At 38.7% G+C, this 21,860-nt stretch overlaps 1 protein-coding gene across 4 annotated transcripts in view; it reads right to left on the reverse strand.

The window, feature by feature from the left end:
- The window catches only part of FIG4 (FIG4 phosphoinositide 5-phosphatase), a 131,892-nt gene that overhangs the window by 36,018 nt on the left and 74,014 nt on the right, over window positions 1-21,860 (reverse strand). For all 4 annotated transcript variants that reach the window (XM_046005695.1, XM_046005698.1, XM_046005697.1 and 1 more), the window contains 7 exons: window positions 20,851-20,989; window positions 13,326-13,384; window positions 11,969-12,116; window positions 11,056-11,139; window positions 8,833-9,028; window positions 6,474-6,556; window positions 2,392-2,478 (listed from right to left, as the gene is read on the reverse strand). In XM_046005695.1, coding sequence (XP_045861651.1) covers window positions 2,392-2,478; window positions 6,474-6,556; window positions 8,833-9,028; window positions 11,056-11,139; window positions 11,969-12,116; window positions 13,326-13,384; window positions 20,851-20,989 — 796 coding nt within the window. The remainder of the gene's footprint in view (window positions 1-2,391; window positions 2,479-6,473; window positions 6,557-8,832; window positions 9,029-11,055; window positions 11,140-11,968; window positions 12,117-13,325; window positions 13,385-20,850; window positions 20,990-21,860) is intronic.

Below are 21,860 nucleotides of genomic sequence, written 5' to 3' on the forward strand. Positions count from 1 at the left end.
ATTAGTTTGCCTCAGGATTTCAAGAAAAATGGGTAAGACTGCAAATTATCAAGAGATGAGTAGACACACACACACACACACACAAACCTAAACTTAAACTTATTACTGTTTTAAAATATCTTAAAGTCTAAAACATAACAAGATGAGAAGTCCAATAATCTTATATAAATCTAATTGCTCTTGGTTTTGGCATAGCTTTCAAGATTTAAAAATGAATAGTTGACATTTTAAGATTCTAGTTAGAGAATTTCAGTTAAAAGCAGGCACCCATGCACATACACAGAGACACACATCCCCCCCCCAAAACCAACCACAACTCTACACTTGGGCAGTTGCCATGACAACACAATGCTGAACCTACTGGGCTCTGTGTTACCCTGTTGAAGATGCTCTGTGAAAAGACACTCATGTTAGATCCTTTACTAATTAAGTGCAAAGGTTAAAAAAGATTCTAGATCCATAAGGTTTTCAGATGGTCTAGGACTCAGTAAAGTAAATACTAAGTATTTCAAGAAAAGAATTTAAAAGTAATTACTGCAAGGCCAGTTGTGGTTCAAAGCAGATGCAATATGGAAGAAAACACAAAATATTTTTATTTTGTATGTTATTTTCATGTCATCTTTTTTTCCCAAGTTGTGCCATACTATTTTAATGGAATAATCAATTCATATAATATAACTTAGTTAACAGAGTCTATTTTTTTACTAACATATTTAAATACTTTCCTTTTCTGGCCAATCTATTTCGATTCATTTGGGAGCCCAAACTTCCATTTGCTAATTAGACTTAAGAAAGAAAAAATGGTGTCTAAATTAATAGGAGTTTATATATTTCAAAAAGAAAAAAAGAAAAAAACGGTGGTGGGAGAAAAGGGAGGGATAAGCAGGCCTTCTTCCCATTCCTCCCCCTTCTTGGATTAGCCATCTCTGCCTTCTTTGGAAGTTTCTCTCCGTCTCTGATGCTAGACTCAGATCCCCTCAAGACTCAGGTGAAGACCCTTTGTCACTTTTCTCTTTTCCTAGGTGGTCTAAGCCCTAGCCAGTGACTTCAATTACCACCCATAGGCATGTACATCCCCAGAAGGAAATGACCATCCCCATTTGTATCCCCAGAACTTCCAGATCGGTCAACCCAACTGCTTCCTAAACATGGCCATCTGGATGGTGCTGTAAGTGCAAACTGCATCCTCCTGCAGCATGCCTGACCTCAGTAAATGAAATCCTGGAATGGTCCAGATACTCAGTACCTATCTACAAGTGAATAGATGTTTCAATCAACCAATCAAACCCGTTACACAAACCAAAAAATCGAACGGTCATTCTTGATAAGGACTTCTTTCTCTCCCTCCATGATGAGTCAGTATCCAAGTCCCATTTTGCCTCCCAAATATTCCCCAAATCTATTCCATTTCCTACCTCCTAGCCACTACTCTCCAAGGCTCAAGTCTTTGCCTGCATTATGATAACCGTCCCTTAACTATCAATCAGGAACATGCAGATGTAGTACACAGAGAAGGTTAGGCCATCAATATCAATCAAAAGTGTATTAAATAAACTGATAAAGTTGCTCTGAGAAAAGGGAAAAGAACATTTGCTAAACATCAACCAAAGGCAAGGCACTGATCTAGACACCTCATGTATACAACCTCATTTAATATTCACAGTGACCCATTTACTGGAAGAAACTCAACTGAGCACATAGCATCAGGAGCCTCTCCTGGTCACAACCTTTGCTTTGTTTGGTCCCAACAAGCAGAGAATAATGATGAAGATGATGATGATGATGATGATGATGGTGGTGTTGGTGATGATTAGAACTTACTGAGAACTTTTTTCCAGATTCTGTTTCTCAGCATTTTGAAGGCATTATTAAGCTTACCACCCTCCTACAGAGTAGGTGCCATTACCAACCCATTTTGCAGATGAGGAAACAGTCATACAAACTGAAGTCACTTAATCAAGATAAAAAAAAATAAGTAATAGAGCTGTGATCTAGGACATGAACCTGAACCTGTTTAAAAATTTGCTGAACACCTGTTTAACTTACAGCTAGTCATTAGAAGCAGTGGGGAAACACGGCTGGAACAGACAAACCCATCACTGCCCTCAAGGGTCTGGTACTGAACCCGACGAGCCTGTCTCTATGGAGGGAAGCCTCCACCAACTCCAATCCCACCTCCGAAGGGTACATTTCAAGTCATAGCTGCTGATCTCTTTCCCACGCCTGCAATTACCCAGTTATCCTTGGATAAGACATCAGGAGGAGATGCTTTAGTGCTTACACTAATATGGTGACAAGACTGAAAAATTTTCTTTAAAAAGTCTGCAAAAAAACCCCACTACAAATGGCAAGAATACAAGCATTTTTCTAACGGTCTAATCTAGTACTTACAGTTTTATAACTCCATCTGGGCACCTGGAACAGAGCTGCTGGCTGCTCCTGTCTTGTTTATGTCGACGCTGACCCAGCTGAACAAACCTACAGATTACAATGGATAAAAACTAAGCTAAAGTTCAGCAGATTACACAAAAATGATATGAGCTTTCAAATGACAGCAGACTGCTTATTCCAGAGAAGCACACGACAGTGCCCTATGCAACCCCAGACTGTCCTTACAAATGGGGGCCTGATTTTACAGTGGGTTTGTTATAAATGAAGGAGGAGGATTTCTGTGTTTCAGTCTACCTCAAGGTGACATACAACTTGAACTGAAGTGATCTTAAAGCCAGGAAGATGAACTTTCAGAGCCTTCCTTATCTAAGGGTGACTGCAGCAGGAAGCTGGGAAACATGAGGAGAGTCATTTGCAGTGAGAGATAATGAAGAAAGCACAGGATCAGACCGGGGACCCATCTCTCAAAGCAGGGACACTGCTGGAAACTCGGCATGTGGACTCTGTCTCCTTAGGGCCACAAGAATCCACAAGTGTATTCCAGCCACTCCCGTACTTTCAACTATGAAGGACAGGGGACGGAGGAGACCACCTGCTGAGCCCCATAGCCACACCACCCTTCCCGAGAGAACAACACCCACTCAGACTTGAAGCTAAGAGTCACAGGGACTTGCTGCCTGCCAGCTTCATAGGATAGGAGGACACCTTGGAGTAGGCCAATGAGCTGATGGGCCAAGGACAACCCACTATTTCCCAAGTGCATACCTGTCCTAGTGTGGTCTGTGCTCCAGGCCTCCATCCTCCCCTCAGGGACACAGCTTGCAATTTTGTTCTAATGTACCCCCAGGAGGTTATGTGGCAGGATTAAATTCTAGTCCCAATTTTCTACTATTTTAAATATTTTCTTTTCATAATTATTGATATTTTTATAACTTATTTTTTTATTAGCTTTTTTAAAGGTGAAGAAAAGTACTGCAGAAACTACCAATTACTAAGGCATTAGGGTGCTACTGGAAAACATTCAAATAACTTACTTTTATCCAATTTTTATCTTCAGCTAGTGTAAACATTTCTCTATCCATTTTGGGGGAAGAATATCACATAACACCTTTTATTTGTACAGAATTTTAAACATCCCAAATCATGTGCACCATAATTGTCAGAATATTTTTTTTAAAAAAATGCTTTATTGGGCTCCTGGGTAGCTCAGTGGGTTAAAGCCTCTGCCTTTGGCTCAGGTCATGATTCCAGGGTCCTAGGATCGAGCCCCGCATCGGGCTCTCTGCTCAGCGGGAGCCTGCTTTTCCCTCTCTCTCTGCCTGCCTCTCTGCCTACTTGTGATCTCTCTGTCAAATAAATAAATAAAATCTTTTTTTTTTTTTAAAAAAAAGATGCTTTGGCACAGGGCTGAAGCTTTGAGGAGGTAAGAAGAAAACTTCCAGGTCCGGTTGAGATAGCAAACCAAAGATACCAGAAAAGCCGAGGGCAAAGGAAGGTATAGAGAATAGGGCTAAGCGATTAGAACCAAACTACAAAACCAAGAGATTTTCAGGAGTTTGGAGGTAGTTGAGGCCAAAGGTAGGAAAAATAGGCAGGAGAACAGGAAGCTAGAAGACAGGCTATGGATACCAGTTCCAGCGCATTCCTTCCCTCCCAACGTCGTCCTGTGGTTGCCTGGTCGGGAGCTGCGACAGGCAAGCCAGGCCAGGTCACTGTCTTTACATGCACAATCTTTGGTGGATACTAGCCAACTGGGTACAGAACTGCAGTGGGAGAGGGCAGAACTTTTGAGGCCAGTTTAGGCCAGAACTACATGGACTTTCACCCTGTTCCTGAATCTCTGCCCTCTGGATCAGACATGGCACTAAGAGAGCCCCAGAACCTGGGTGGGGCATGAAGGGTCCCAGTCAGTTCCTGAACGTCCTTGGCCATCCCCCTGGCACAGCCACACCCTCAATACTAATGGAGGGAGGCCTCCTTTGCCCATAGCAATGCCCATGACAGATGGACAGGGGAGACGCCTCTGTCGCCAGGAGAAGCAGTCTGCCCACAGTAAAAAGCGACTCGCAGAGAGTGGAAGAGATACCAGACCTCTGTTTCCCCCCTTTTCCCCCAGGTCTGCATCATAAACAGGGGCAGCTCATACTACCAAGAGAATAAAAAAGGATTGCGTAGTCCAAAATCACAGGTACCCACGAAGCACAGGAAAGGTCTCCTAAATAAGTCATTGAACGGCTCTTTCTGTGCTCTTGGCCTATAAAGAGGGATAATCTTTTCAGCGCACTACACAGTTGTCCGAAGAAGGAATAAAACACTGTCCGCTGTTATGCAAATCAAAGGAGGAGGTGTTGTTCTTCAGGATATCAAACTCAGAATCTTATCCCAGGACATGGATTCCCCCGTCCCCGGCAGTACTCCCTTCCCCATGAGCTTGCTACTGTCCCCTTCTTAGACTGGTTCCCGGGGGTATTGTGGCCGAACAGGGCTGTGTCTCACTCTCTGCGAAGGGAGGACTAGAAGTGGGCCTCCGAGGCAGTCTGAGCTAAAAAAGGCTCCAAGCAAAAGTCATGCCTGAAGCAAGAGACACTTTCTTTTTGCTTAATTAAAGTGAGCTAAAATGTCAGTCCTTGACTGAAGTGCTCTCGCTCTCTGCAATAAGCAAAGTGCTGTTATTCAGTCACTAACCCCAGATAATTCCTTCTTCCAGACCATGCTGCTCATAAGGGCTCACTTCAAATGCTGAAGAGTTGAGCCGCACCACTGGGACAGCTGTGGTGGGTAAGTGATTGTGCACCTGTGTGTCCGGGCCTGAATTCTGGGTGACTAAACTGGCTTCTGTTAAGACAGTAATAGTACGAGAGTCATACCAGTGTTTTTGCTGTTAGGAGATGCTGCGCATTTTATTTATATTGCACATATATTTTTATTATATTTTATATTATATTTTTATTTTATATTCATTTTAAATTAATTTATATTAATCATTTAATTATTTAAACCATTATATTAAATCATTAATCATTTAAATTAATTCATATTCATTTAAATATTATATTATATTTTTATATTATGTATTTATGTAAATATATATTTACATATATTTTATATTTTACATATAATAGCAGATCTTACTAATTCAAATGAAGTAAAAAGCATCAATATCCAGTTTGATGGATTAAGCCAATGAAATACTCCCCTTAAGAAAGAGTGGAACATCAGGGCTCATTTATATTGTAGATATTTATATTTATTTATTTATAATATTTATATTATGTTATTATCTAATATCATATATTATATAAGCCAAACTTGTATGAATAAAGTGGGATGGTATTCACATGCAATAATTAGGCCTTCTCACTGCATGTATTAAGCTGAGGAAGTGTTAACAGTGATCTTAGGTTCTTGAGGATTTCTAGGTGAGGGATTCTTTTGAGACTCTAATAACTCTAATTCTGTGTTTTTCCTCAGAAACACACACACACAATTATGTATAGGATTTCACAGAAAACCTTTTGGTGGATCCTCTTTCAGCTTAGTCTGTCTAATAAAGTTCTAGAACATTCTGACTTGACGCTCTTCCTCCTCAACTACCACTTGCACCAGCACCCTAGAGCTAACGCAAATGCAAGGTCCTCAATCATCAATACCCAGGTTCATTTTGTAAGAAGTTCCCCTATTTGGGGACTTTGTTAATGCAAGAATACAGAAATGTATGTCCACTTCAGCTTGCAGCTTATATATAGGTGGTGAGAATACATGGACATGTCATCAATTTTTATCACTGAGGTGACTGAGAGTCTCAGGCAGCAGGCCCTTTAACTCCAAATAGAAACCAATGTTTCAGAATTTGACCTCCTAAACACTATTACTGTATTCTAAGTGGAATTCATTTCCTTCTGTATTGTTGACCATTTTCATTTTTAGGAGTTATACTAGACATAAGTTATTATAATATATTTGCATTTCTTACTTTTTTTTCCATTTTATTTCTTTTCAGTGTTCTAGAATTCATTGTTTATGCATCACACCAGTGCTCCATGCAATATGCATTTCTTAATTTCTACATAGAAGTAGTTTACCTTGAATAAATGGAGAGATCCTCTTCTGAGAGACCATCTGAGAGGTTGATTCCATATACCTCTTTCATGGGCTGGACCACATTCTGGAGTTAAAAACAAAAAGGAACCAGGTAAAATTTTTAGACATCTAGCATGTTAATTATTTCCAAAGATAAAGAAAAGGAACCTGTGAAATTTTCCACAAAAGCAATCACAATATTTCTTCAGTCCATTCATTAAACTTCTCAGTTAATTATTTTTTAAAAATCCGATTTTATTTCCACTAAAAATACTTTGTTTTAGGGTAAAAGCTATTAAATAATTACTAGTTCCTTTTGTATAATGCAGGAATTAGAAAACTTCTGCAAAGGGCCAGATAGTAAATATTTTAGGTTCTTTGGGTCATACCATCTCTGCTATAACTACTCAACTCTACTGTTATAGTGCAAAAGCCCCATACACAATATGTAAACAAGTAGGCATGGCCAAGTTCCAAAAAAACTTTATTTATAAAAAGAGGCAGTGGACTGGATTTTGAAAAGTGGCTGTCATTTGCCAACTCCTGTAATTATGGATTCGCTCCTTATATTATCACATTTTACTTGCCATATCTACTTCTATGACTTCTGGCTATTTCTGGGAATCAAATTTCCCTAAAGCTAAATTTGGTCCTTTTGTAGTTATCTTCCCTTTTATGTTCCCTTATACTGATAATGTCAAATTGGACATGGTGAATTTCCCACTGGGCCTAAGCAAAGACTGTGAGGCCCAGGTCCAAACCCTACCTTCCAAAAATATGCTAAGCAAGGAAATAAATGGACCTCAAGTAGATGTGCTGCTCAAAAGTGGACAGGATTCTCTTAAAAATTCTGAAGTGATAAGAAATTTATTGTTATACATGGGAACAAAAACACCAATTTTATTTCAAAATGAAACCATTTCAATAATGTCTATGCTAAATGTATTAATCTCTTAATGACCTAAATGTGAGACCCAAAAGCATAAAACCCCTAAAAGAAAACATAGACAGTAATCTCTTGTACATTAGTCTTAGCAATATATTTATGGCAAGAGAAACAAAAACAAAAATAAACTACTGGGACTACACCAAAATAAAAAGCTTTTGCATAGCAAAGGAACCCTTCAATAAAATCAAAAAGCAACCCATTAAATGGGAGAAGATATTTGCAAATGATATATCCAATAAGGGAATAGTAGCCAAAATATATAAAGAACATCTACAGCTCAACACCTAAAAAAACAAACGATCTGATAAAAAAGATGGGGAGAAGACCTGAATAGACATTCTTCCAAAGAAGATATCCAGATGGCCAACAGACACATGAAAAGATACTCAGCATCACTCATCATCAGGGAAATGCATATAAAAACCACAATGAGATATCACTTCACAACAGTCAGAATGGCTAGCATCAAGAAGACAAGAAATAGCAATGTTGGCAAGGATGTGGAGAAAAGGGAACCATCATGCCCTGTTAGTGGGAATGTAAATTGGTGCAACGACTGTGGAAAACAGAATGGAATTCCTCAAAAAATTAAAAACAGAAATGCCGTATGATATAGTAATTCCACTACTGATTATTTACCTAAAAAAACACAGTGACAATTCAAATACAAAAGACAGATGCACCCCTATGTTTATTGCAGTATTATTTACAATAGCCAAGATATGGAAGCAACCTAAGTGTCCATCAATAGACAAATAGATATTCAAGATGTAGTATTTATATACATATATAAATGATGGAATATTACTCAGCCATAAAAAATGAGATTCTTGACATTTTTGACAACATGGCTAGACCTCAAGGGTATTATGCTAAGTGAAACAAATCAGACAAAGAAAAACAAATACCATATGATTTTCTTAGATGTGGAATCTAGAAAACAAACAGACAAACAGAAACAAACTCATAAATACAGAGAACAAACTGGAGGTTGCCAGAGGGGAGGGAGTACAGGCATGGGAAAAGTAGATGAAGGAAATTAAGGGGTACAAACTTCCAGTTATAATATAAATACGTCACAGAAATGAAAAGTACAGCATAGGGAATATAGTCAATAATGTTGTAATAACATTGTACGGTCATAGGTGACTACACTAAAGGTAAGCATTAAGTAATGTATAGAATTGTGAGATCACTATGTTGTACACCTAAAACTAATATAACAGCATATGTCAATTACAGTTCAATTAAAAAAAAATACTCATCTCTGCAGTGCCTCAAACACCACACATTAGAATTGCATGCATGAGAAATAATATGACTTTTTCTCTCAGCCTTCTAATGGAAAGTAGAATTTTAAAGATCATTCCCCAAGCCTCAAGCGAGACCACATAAGCTCCTCTCCTGCACACCTCGGTCACTTTGGCACTGTCTCCTGTGTCTGTCATCTTCACTGGGGTGGAGCGTTGAGACACAGAGCCCTCCTCCTCCCGGTCGGTCCCGGAATCATCCTCAGAGCTGCTGGACACAGCCTCCTCGCTGGGGGGTGGTGGGGCGCTGGCTGCTGTTTTCCGCTGTAAGACAGCTTCTTCTCTATTGCTTTTGTTCCTTTAAGAAAATAAATATTGATATAAAGCATCTTTAAACCAAACCCTTGACACTCGCTATGTATGATTCTGTCCAACACCTTAGTCCTAGTGAAGCACAAGAAAATGGCTGTGAGAAACAAGTTTCTGGGTTCACGTTGTGATGAAGGGAAAACCTTAATGTTTTACCATGTACATGTACTGACTATATATGAATTTAAGCCGTTATAAATTCAGAACATAAACTGGTAAGTGCATGTAAACCAATGCAGAAGTCTTCTCACCACTTGGTTACTGTGCCTTCCTTTGGTAACTGAAATCAGTATTTTCAAAATTTTGGTGCAATAATAGAAGACTGTGTTTGGGACATTAGTAAAATTATCTAGCTACAACTTGTAAAACCTTCAAGGGAAGGTCAATAGCCAAATCCATGTAAATTTCCTTCCCTTCTATGATTTTTATCAATCATAGCATCAGCTGATGATTTGCACCATAGTAATGGGAAATTGATGAAAATAAACTAAAATTTAAAATCTGTGTTATTAGGGTGGGTATTAAGAAGGGCATGTATTGTATGGAGCATGGGTGTGGTACATAAACAATGAATTTTGGAACACTGAAAAAATTTAAAAATAAATAAAAATCTTTTAAAAAATCTGTGTTATTAGTTAATATATGTGTTAGACTTCCTACTAATAGTAGGGAATAGATGGGGGGGGCAAATAAATTCAGATTTATAAAAGTATTTACTTTAGTTCCAAATATGAGAGTAGTAAGAATATTGTTTTCTTTTAAACTCAGAAAATATTTTATAGCAATATTTTTGGCTTTGATGAAAAATGCTTGAGATTTCATTCTTTAAAAACTACTCTCTACAAAAGACTTAAAATACTATAAAATTCTGAAATGTTCTAGGAAAGGAAAATAAAATACTATCTGACCATGGGTTATTATATTACTATTATCCTACAATATTATCATACAATATTTATAATAATAACCATAATAAATAATAAAATATTAATTTAATTTAATGAATTTATAATAGTTGTTTATAATAAAATATAAAATAATAAAAACATTATTGTGTAATAATTAATATGTTATTATTGTAGAAAATAAGCCAGTTTCTGACTTTCTGTAAAGTAAAAATTAAAGTCACTGGAATTTCTGTGCCATATAATAATGTAGCTGGTCATTTATGCATTTCCAGGAACTTCTTGAATTCTGAACTCCTGAGGACATCTCTTAAATTCCTTAGTTTCCGATCCAAGGCTTAACATGCAACTAATATTTAAGGCCACAGAAATGGTGTATCTGGAAATAGTAATATACATCCCACTGCATAAACCACATGTAGCTAGAACCCAACCAGGATTCCATACGCACCTACAAATACGATTAGGACTCAATATCTACAGTCTGGCCAGGATTTCTGGCCAGAGTCTAAAAAAAAGTAAACCTCATCACTGGGCTCATTCAGGTTAGTGGCAATAACAGATTATGCTAGAACACATCACCTCTCAGTCCAGTTTCTAAGCATGAAGACATAAACATGGTTTGACTTCTTCCTCACATTATTGGATATAACAGTTTTCCCCAAAACAATGTTACAGTAATACACAGAAAACCTATTAATTTCTTTATCCGAGCATATTTGTTTTAATGGTTCCTCAGGATGCCAACAAAAATAAATAAAATGATTATTAATTTTTACCTAAGTATTTTATGTTGCTGGAAAGTGAGAACACTGAGTTTTTTTTAATAGGACACAACACATATTATCTGCTCCCTGTCCCTATGCCATCTGTGATATTCCTAATTGAAAATAATAAAATGCACCATGTTGCCGAAATTCCTATAAATTCTTTCAATGCTGAATTTTTTAGTGATCCCAGCACGACGAATAAGCTATCTGCATAGACGCAGTAAATGGAATGTGCTCCAAACTATGTGACTTGAAGTTATTCTTTTTGGTGCCAATTATATTGCAAGTGCCATATTGTTTTACATGAATCTTTAAAATTTCATTCTATATGCAAATCTTACCCCAAGACTGATTTTCCAGTTTCATCTGGTTTACGCACTGTAAATGGACTTGGATCTATGCCAATGGTCTTAGGCATAAAGTCACTGAAATAAGAGGAAAGAAATGCCATGTGAATCACTGTCCATCCACAGGATACTTTCATTCAATTCACATTCTTATACTATTTCTTCTTAACCCTTACATATATTCTGAACCAAATGTTCAGGGGAGCTTAGGTGATCAAGGCCATAATGTCCCATGAACTAATGGCACCAGTAACTTCAATGCTATTGGTCTTCACTGGGCATTTTCTTCATGATTACGAGACCTAGTGGTTTTGAATTTAAGATTTTTTTCTACTGGAACAGAGTTCTATCTAAATCACTGCCACGATGTGTACACTTTGTTTAGACATCAGAATTACTTTTCAGGTAAAACTGAACTCATAAGACCAATGGCAAAACACTAAGCTACTCGGTTTTACCATGTTTTTATTACAATAAACTACCTCGGGAGGCTGACATAATAATCAAAAACACCGGAGTGTTTGAGTTGAAGTATCAGCATCTACCTCATTAAGCTGGGGTTAATTCATTAAAACACTATCGGGACACTTTAAATAGAAACTTCTAGTTTACCACATACTAAGATAGGCTGAGGCTCCCTCCGCACTGTGTAAGGCCTACCTGTAACCAGACCGAACTCCTCAGAGATGCCAGAAAGACCGGAGTTGTATGGTTTATGCTGATGAAAATGGCTCTGGCAAGGATACCACTCCAAGGGTGACCCATTACATTTTTTGAAGGAAAAGAAAGCAAAATTGAATCTGATCCAAATGCCTATTGCACTTGTGGCAAAGCAACAGAGCTATATACACTCGGAAAACGCGATTTGCCAAATCCCTACAACAGTCTTAGGACACTCCCAACGTACCGTGCTGAGCTTGTCATAGCCAAGCAAAAGGTATCATCAAAACTACTCAGTTCATACGGTCGAAAGAACTCATTGTGGATGTCAATCTCTTCTTCATATCGGTGGAATTTCTTCACTATCAACTTCTTTAAGTTCGCAGCACAGATAACTAAGAGAGATATGTCTATTACTCATAAAGTCTTCAGATGACCTCCTGCCTCTAGCACTCATACACTTGGGAAGGAGACGACATGTGTACACAGAGTATACAGTGCAAAGCCAAGTGTGACAAGCTCCAAGGAGGCAGGAAGGCCCCTGGAAGTCTGGGTGGGAACAGGGAGTTGTTTTAGAAATCAAACTATTCAGCTCTTTAAATTCCTTTTTGCTCATAAATAAATACCTTCTGCCTTCGAGATAAAAATTGTGCAGCTATTTCACTCTATTTTCCTTTACATTTCAAATCATGGCCAACAGTAGACTGTTGTCCGTGGCCAACATTAGACTGTTAAGTCCTTTCCTTTCTCCTAGAACAAAAACCTTCTTTGCAATATGAGTTATGATTTTTCCCAGAATTTCAAGGTTGTAAGTACTTTTTAAAAATTAATTAATAATTTACTAAGAACTAAAAATCATTTGTAATCTTCTTAGTTTATGGCCTTTACCACCTAAAGTTGGAATACCTAACCATGATTAGATGGGAGGCCTCAAGAGGAACATTCCAGATTGGGAATTGATCTTACTCAGTGCCCTTTCACAACTGGGAAAACAGACTTCTTCAAGGTCGGGGAATCAGTAACAGCACTACACTCTATTTAAAACCGAGCAATTATTTCAATTTGGAAACATCATTCAAATGTATTGTATATTTGAGGTCATTCATTTAACATAAAAAATTTCCTGCCTTTCTGATGAATTAATGAAATGAAATTTAAACTTTAGTGACTAAAATGTACTTTTATATACACATCTGTATCTTTTTCCACTGCTTAGATACAGGAGAAGATTTTATTTCTCCTTGTGAGTGGGTCTTCACTTCCTTCCCATTATCCCCAAATATCTTAGAAATATAATCAGTACTAACTTAAAAGGGTACACCAATATATTATATCCATTAGACATTTCAGGGGCATAACTAATAACTATAAAACATAGTACAAGGTACTGGTCTACTTGGATAAAAGAAGTGTAACACATCACTGCCCTTAAAAAGCTGTATAAGACGTTACAACCCCCTATTATAGCAGCAACATGAAACTAAGTAGTCATTCATTTCTTTTTAATGAAATATTATATGCAAAGAATTTAATGCTTCAAGCTCATTTAGGAATAATTCTAAAATATATTGGTATAAAAACTAAGAGAGAAACAGTATACCTACCTTCATCATACGGTAGCGGTAAATGTTTTATTACCTCTGGAGTCCACCAGTAAGTGTAACTATAAAATTAAAAAAATAAGTGAAAGGATAAGATGGGCCAAATGTAAGGGCTGGCTTTCTATGATTCACTGGGTAAAAAGGGTTTATGGTCTATTGTAAGATACTGCTGGGCATAGGAGGTCTTCAACATGTTCATTTCTTTCCCAAGCCCTTTCTAGTTTCAGCTATGTCACAGATACAAAAATGCCGCAAGCATACCTGAGAGTCAAGAGGCTCTGATGTTACTGACTTTTAGCTAAAAAATATTTGGGTATACTAAGCCAGATTTTAGGAGGGGCTGGTTACTTCTCCCCAGAGGCTGTGCCTGCATAACTCAGCAAGCCAATGAGCAGCGGGACCTTGACCCAAGTTCTATCACCAATACTGTCTTGCATGTGGCCATCTAAGAACTAGATTACTTTTGCCGCCCTGCTCTCTGGATAGGAGTCTGTATGTATAGTTAATTACAACAGTTAAGCAAAATCATTAAGTGAATGGATAGTCCTAATGAACAAGGTCCCTTAGAAAATAGTGGAGGCCCTTTAATCTTTAACAGTAAATATTCACTACTTGATTACAGAGGCCAGTCAGAGGAAGGTAGGGAATTTCATCTCCTGGATTTCTGCCAGAAGACGTATCTGCTCTGAGCCAAGATCTGAAACATCAGATTTAATTCTAAATCAAATACTGATATATTGGATTTTTAGGGGAAAAACGCTGTATCAAAGTTCATGAGTGCTAGGGAGGGGAATGATGTGAAATAGTATATCAAAATGTATTAAAAACAAAGATTTTGGGGGCACCTGGGTGGCTCAGTCAGTTAAGTGGCTGTCTTTGGTTCAGGTCAGGATTCCAGTGTCCTGGGATCAAGCCCCATGTCAGGCTCTCTGCTCAGTGGACAGCCTGCTTCTCCCTCTCCCTCTGCCTGCTGCTCTGCCTACTTGTGCTCTCTCTATCTCTCTGTCAAATAAATAAATAAAATCTTTAAAAAAAATAGATTTTCATTCAGAAGTTAAAAAAAGAGCCTCTGACCAAAAATGCTAAAAGGATGATTTTAAATAAATGAAAAGCTTTCTAAAAATAAAATGCTGACATTACGATCCTAGATAATCCCAACTATGAAGATGTGGGGGTATTTAAATGAAATGGGCAACAGAGAGAAGTCTCCTAGAGATGGCAAGCAGAATATATAACCGAGGATGATCGAAAAAAGGAACATGACGCCTAATGAACCGTGAGCGGGAAAGTGAGATGGTAACAGGAAAGGTTCTTCAAGTTTTGCTTGAGACTGAAGTTATGCTTTAGAACAGTCCTTCTCAAAATTCAGTGCACACACAAACACTTGGGAGATCCTGTAAAAGGACAGGTTCTGATTCAGTAGGGCCTGAGATTCTGTGTTGATGAGAAGGTCCTGGGTGACGCCAGAAGGGTCGGTCCTCACACTGCTTCTTGCAATAGCAAGGCTTTAGAGCATGAAAAGAACAGAAAAGGATTATGCCAGCTGCTTGTGGATAATTCATTCAATCTTTCAACATTTACTGAGCACAACTGACACAGAGAATAGTATTAGAAAAGCTGTGTTGAAAATAATGACAGAAAAAGGAGAGCTACTTAATCCCAGCACTCTTTCAATCTTCAACAGTCATGAGAAGTTTCATGCTGGAAAGATAAAAACAAGAGAACAGGGAAGCATGTACAGCCCAAGAGATGAAAGGAAACAGCAGAGCATCTCTAAAAGAATTCAAGTGTCTTGGTACCACTGGGGCTTAATCATCTTTCCAAAAAGAGTGAAGAAGGGAACTTACACTAAAAATGGGCAAATGCAGTCTTGAAGCTCAAAAGTGAGAGGGTAATAGATTCCGGAACAATACACCAATGAGTGTGATGTCAATTCTAGCAAGATAACAGAATCAAGTATTAAGAAGAGATCTGTTGTGCGTAACCTAAAAAGATGACCAGTGACTTCCATGAATCCACATCCAAAATACACCAGTCTAATCCATTTGCTTTTCTAATAGGAGAATCAGACTATCAGATCAGAAGAATGAAAAGGAATGGCCTAATTGTTTAAGGGGTGTGTGTGTGTGTGTGTGTGTGTGTAGACACATGCATGTGCACATGGGTGTAAATTCTATTTCGTAATCACTTAATCTTGGCAGAGGAGGAAAATAAAGAAAGTATCGGCTAGCATATAAGGGATTTCCTAAACAATGTTCCTCACCATTAGCTTCCCTAAGATAAAGAAATAAACATGATAAAGAATGTGTTTAAGCTCAGAATGTATCAGGTGGAGAAAAAGAATTAAGAGAGCATCTGTTAGTGACTTGAAACAGGCCATAGATTTTTTTTTTTTTCTGAATGCTACTAAACTGTATCTCCCTAAGCAGGTTAAAGCAATGTAACCATACTTTTTAAAAAGTCCTGCTCCACGGGGGTGGGTCTCAGAAGCACAAAAGCCACAGAGAAACCCCTGCCCTAAGGAAGATGAACTGAGACCAATGGAAGATGAGAGCATCTGAGAGGGCTCAGCCCAAGATCTTGGTTACCACCACCCCCGAGTATGTTTACTCAGAGGGAGAGACCGGAAGCAGGACAGAAACCTGCTTTGGAACCAGGGATCAGATGACTGAGACTGCAAGTTCGTGCTACTTCTTCCTTTGCAAACAACATCTCGTAAGTCAGCTGCTCTCTCTTCTTTGGTCCCTGATATGAAGAGTGCTCAATTCCACTGGCTCACTCACACAGGAAGGTTGGGGGACTTAAAAAAAAAAAAAAAAAAGACTCTTTATTTCCCCTAACGAACATGGGAACCCTCTGAATTAGCACGTAGACTTTAGCAAAGCAATCAATATTTGTGAATGAGATAGAGAAATGGGGCAGGAGGACAGTATAGTTAAATGATGACAGTAGAGTCAGTTACAGCCATTTCAATAATTCCAACCCAAAATTATGAAACAATGTTAAGGTGGAAGGAGTGGTCTGGTGGTGTCCCAGAGGGTGCTGCCATCTACCTCATTCTAGTTAACATTTTTCATCAAGGATTTGTATCAGGATCAAGATGACCAGCTGATTATATCTGAAGAAGCTGCAAATGTATTTGTAATGTTAATAAAAAGGTAATACATTTAAACCTTTTCTTTTGGAAGCAAGCAAAGCATATATGAACATGACCAAGAATGCTTGAATGAGCATACAAGAATGGTATAGATAAGGCCTGGTAGCAGGTCACGTTAAAAACACTTGGGAGTTCTAATGGACAGGAAGCTCAGAGAGTCAACATTATGATGGCATTGCTAAAAACAGCTACTGCAATCTTATAGTTAATGATAAACGCAGTAACCAGGATAAGAGGAGTAATGGCTCCAATGGGTTCCACGATATTTGGCACAAATCAGATCAAACTGTGACCATTACTGAACCCAGGTCTGGGCACCACAGTTGAAAAAGAACACTGCCATGGACTGGGATCCGTAAGAGAAGAGCATTCCGAACCCCGAAGAGACTTGAAATCACAGTCTGTGATTTCTGGTGAGAGTGGGGCTATTTAACCTAAAGAAGAAGAGATTCTGAGAAGGTGTGACTTTGTCTTCAAATAGTTAAAAGACCATAAAGCAGATAGGGAAATTGTCTCAGCGGGTCGAAGTGAGATTAGTAGGTAAAGTTACAGAGCAGTAGATCTCAGGGTGATGTGGGGAAGAACTGTGTAAGTGGACTGTCTGAAAAGAACCTCCTCGACCAGACACGGCCCAGGGGAAAACCAGGACTGGTCAAGCACAGGCCGGATGACCTCTCCTGGGGAGACACAGAGGAAATTCACATATCAGACAGTGAATAGGGCCAGGAAACCATCCAACTCTGGGTTAATGAATTAATTAGTGCTTAATATGTAAAAACATCTCAGTGACATGATAAACACTGAGTCAATAAATAGCATCTTGGATGATGTATGACATATTAACCTAAATCAGGACAAAGCTTCATCTAGCAGTTCTAGGCAGATAGATAAATGTGGGATTCTGAGTAATGGAAGTAGTCACTTCAAGAGGACCTGGTTTGGATGAACTCTAGTCAGAGCAAGAATTATTCCCCCTTTCCTTATCATTCAATAAAAATATACCAGAGTTGGGGCACCTGGGTGGCTCAGTGGGTTAAAGCCTCAGCCTTCAGCTCGGGTCATGATCTCAGGCTCTGGGGATCGAGCCCCACATTGGGCTCTCTGCTCAGCGGGGAACCTGCTTCCTCCTCTCTCTCTGCCTGCCTGCCTACTTGTGATCTCTGTCTGTCAAATAAATAAATAAAATCTTAAAAAAAAAAAAAAATATATATATATATATACATACCCCGGAGTAAATCACTGGTAAACACAATATAAAATATGGTATGGTCACCCAGTTTGGAAACACAAGCAAATACATATAAAGTGGTATTGATATCATATTATAATAAGTGATAAAATAATATTATCTAAGTTTCCAGATTTTATGGTCATCCTGGATGATTTTTACAACTAGGGAATAGATTCTCCTTAAAGAATAATCACAGTACTGACATCTGTTGGGTTTGCTGTGTGGTAAGCATTTACATTATTCCATCTGATGCTCAGAAAAATGTACAAGTTAGATGGTATTATTATCTCTATTTTACTGATAATGGCCACTGAGACTGAGACCAGTTATGTAACTTGCCCACAGTCACTCAGGTTTTAACTGGAGGCCATCTGTCCAGAGCCTGGCCACTTCAGGACTGCGTGGATTCTGTGTCAGACCCAGTACTAATTAATTCCCACACAGTTTCTCACCTAATCCTCAAAATGACCCTGTGAGGTATGTGTAGTCCTCTCCATGTTACAGGTGAGGAGAAGGGTTTCCGGAGTTCGACAGGTCAGAGGTTACACATTGGCAGAAATTCTAACTCTGTCCCACCCAACCCTGATGTCTAAGCTCTCACCCAGTTAACTGCCTCTGGCTAAAATATTCATTTTATCTGAGAATTAGAATATTAGCTGTCACCAAAATAACCAGTTTCATGGGTGACATCGGAAAGTCCAAAATAAAAATACTGAAATTTGTCTTACAGTATTTTTAAGTACTGTTTACGACCAATATGTACTCTTGATAGCATAAACTGATTTTTCAGAATTGTGATATTCTGGAGAAAAAACAAACAAACAAACACAAAAAGAGGAGACCAAACCAACTGAGAGAGCCATATTATCTACTTTGATAAAACTTTATTTTCAATGGCAGGCTTGCAGCTGATTCTTGCTGAGTCATCTAATGAGCTCAATTATTTCAGTCAAGACACATTCTCTCTGCAACCTCAGTTTCCTTTTTTTTTTTTTAAAAAATGGGGCTAAAACAGCAGATTCTTTTGATACCACAAATAAGCTCCAATCACTGCCAGCCTTACGGATCGGTTATGTAACTAAAGGTACGCAAGTGGTTTAATGTACAATTGTAATACACGAGCTAACTTCTGCAGGAGCAAATTGAGTTTTGGTTCTTCCCAACCTGTGTGTTAATAGCTTTAATACTGGAAGGTAATATTTAATTTTAGAAAATCACCCACATTTACCCATTGTCAGTTGTATCACTAGAGCTAAATATGGGTATTTACACTCATCTCTCACCCAATAAACATAATTAGTTCCACTTTTTTTTAATCAGCAAAAATTCAGAGGCAATCATTTAATGCAAAAACCAGCAGTGCTTCATTAACAGGGAAAGTAAATTCAAATAGTGAGTTGGAAAGGATGAATACCCAGCTTTTGTAGCAACATGGACGGGACTGGAAGAGATTATGCTGAGCGAAATAAGTCAAGCAGAGAGAGTCAAGTATCATATGGTCTCACTTATTTGTGGAGTATAACAAAGAACACGGAGGACATGGGGAGATGGAGAGGAGAGGGAGTTGAGGGAAACTGGAGGGGAAGATGAACCATGAGAGACTGTGGACTCTGAAAAACAACCAGAGGGTTTTGAAGGGGCAGGGGTGGGGGGGGTGAGAGGTTGAGGAACCAGGTGGTGGGTAATAGGGAGGGCACGTACTGCATGGAGCACTGGGTGTGGTGCAAAAACAATGAACACTGTTATGCTGAAAATAAACAAATAAAAATTAAAAAAACAAAAACAAAAAACAAATAGTGAGTTGGTTATTCTAACAACATGCACTTACAAGAAAAATCTGAGAAACAGAAACTCCGACCCGTCCCTATAGTTTAGTCCCTTTAAACACTCCTGAAGTAACACAGATTTTGATAACAGCTGTAACATCAGCACTTGCTAATTGTCCAGTTGCCTGTGGTCTGTGCACACAATTCAGCCCAGACTAGCACTGACCCCCACAGTGTCAGTGTTTGGGAAGCACTGTTGCACAAAATAAGGGCTATAGTAAACTGATGCTGTGAGAGAAGAGCATTATGAGAGAACTTGACATTGTAGGCCTCTAAGAAGAACGCACCAGTCTCCAGCCTCCCGTGTGTGAAAATTTTGCTCATGTGGCCAAATTCGCTACATCAGTACATGACGCCTCAGTTAAAAACACTAATGAGGGGGCACCTGGGTGGCTCAGTGGGTTAAGCCGCTCCCTTCGGCTCAGGTCATGATCTCAGGGTCCTGGGATCGAGCCCCGCATTGGGTTCTCTGCTCAGCAGGGAGCCTGCATCCCCCTCTCTCTCTGCCTGCCTCTCTACTTGTGATCTCTCTCTCTCTCTCTCTCTCTCTGTCAAATAAATAAATAAAACCTTTAAAAAAAACAAACAAACAAACACTAATGAGTCTTCTCACTAAACCCTCACAATGACTCCGAAGTGTGTCCACCATTCACATGTGCAGGTAAGAAAAATGAGGTGGGGAAAGGTTAAAATAACTAATCCAAGGTCACTCAGCTACAGAGAGTCAACTTGACCCTGAGGCTAAAAACTTTATTTCTTTTGAGAATATTCATATCAATTCAACTATCATCAAAAGAACCTAAAATGGCTATTGACTCTAGAAAGGCCCGGGTAAAGGAGATGTTGGGGATGGTGCCTGCCACCTGGGTCACTGCTCTATTTCCCTGTCTTCATCAGTGTCACCAAGAGCAGGTTGTGCTTCTGGAAAGAAACACCATCAGCATTCCAAAGTGATGCTGCTTGGACCCCTCACTTGAAAAACCAAAGACTGACTCCTTAAATCTGAGGGTTCTTTTGAGTTCCACATTTGTAGGAAGCATTCAGAAATAATGTTGATGATTTGTCTTAGTAGAGCTACAACTTATGTTCAATGATGAAGTTCAGAAATTTTCTATCTTACAAAAAATGAAAGCCACCAATTGTTAATGACAATTTCCCAGATCTAGTATCAGGACACAAACAATACGGACTTCCTCACAGCAAACATGTAGTAAGACTACTTTAGCTTATGCGATTAAGACTCAAAAATGAAAGTATCTCATACTCAAAGTAACATCAGATCTGAGTTTACACAGTAGACTAGAAGAAAAATACCTTCTTCTTGTTGGTAAAAGTCTCATGGTATTTTTATGATGCAAATAAAAATCTGTTGGGAGTTCCCAGAGATGAGGTTTCCCTTCAGTGGGATGAAAAACCCCCAGGAAGAGATTAATGGAATCTTGTCTGTCAGCATCTAAAAAACAAAAATAGGCATTTTAGGAAATCACTACTGAGATATTCAACTCAGGAGAATGTTTTCTCAGGAGGAAAAGGGTACAACTGTGATTTCATAAAACATACCTTTGAAAATAATAGTATTTATACTTCAGAAGTCACACACATCTAAAATCTAAAATAGTCACAAAATCTAAAATAGTCACAAAATCTAAAATAGTCACCAAGATTTTGAGCAGAATTAAGATCTTGCTTCCAGATGTTTCCTTTTTGCTCCATTCCTTTCATAATACAGAGGACAGTGAACACACATTGCCTCTTGAATTTTGAGAGACTCTTAAAAATCAAGAACTGCCATAATACCATAGTGATTTTATTTTTTTACTTTGTTACAAAGACAAGCAGACACTGTCAGAAACAAATAAGCAAAAACGATCCCACAGCTACCCCTCTTCTGTTGCACAACCTTGAACAAGTTGCTCTCCATAGTTTCCACTTCTAATCCTTGAAAAGACAGTCTCCATTTCTTTAGCAGAGACAGTGTTCATAACATTTTCTGTCCCCTTAGCTGTGGGCCTGGCCCATTCCCTTCTGTGTTTGATAATGAAGGCAGAGTGGGCACATGGATAACAGCCTCATTCTAACTATTCAACCACTCCAAAATTACTAACCACATATGCACATATATTGTATTTCCTTCCTTTTATAATTATATTTTGGTAAAAATGATGATGAGCACGAAAGGGTCTCAGGAAGCACACTTCCCATTCTGTACCATCTGCCCCCCCCCCACCTCCCACCAGCATCCTTCATTGTTTCCCCTCATTTCTGCCTCCCATTCTTGTCTCAGAGCCCTGTGTATTCAAGTTTGGGGCAGACATGCACGATTA

The sequence above is a fragment of the Meles meles genome, chromosome 5 (assembly GCF_922984935.1).
Source record: "Meles meles chromosome 5, mMelMel3.1 paternal haplotype, whole genome shotgun sequence".
NCBI classification, from domain to species: Eukaryota; Metazoa; Chordata; class Mammalia; order Carnivora; family Mustelidae; genus Meles; species Meles meles.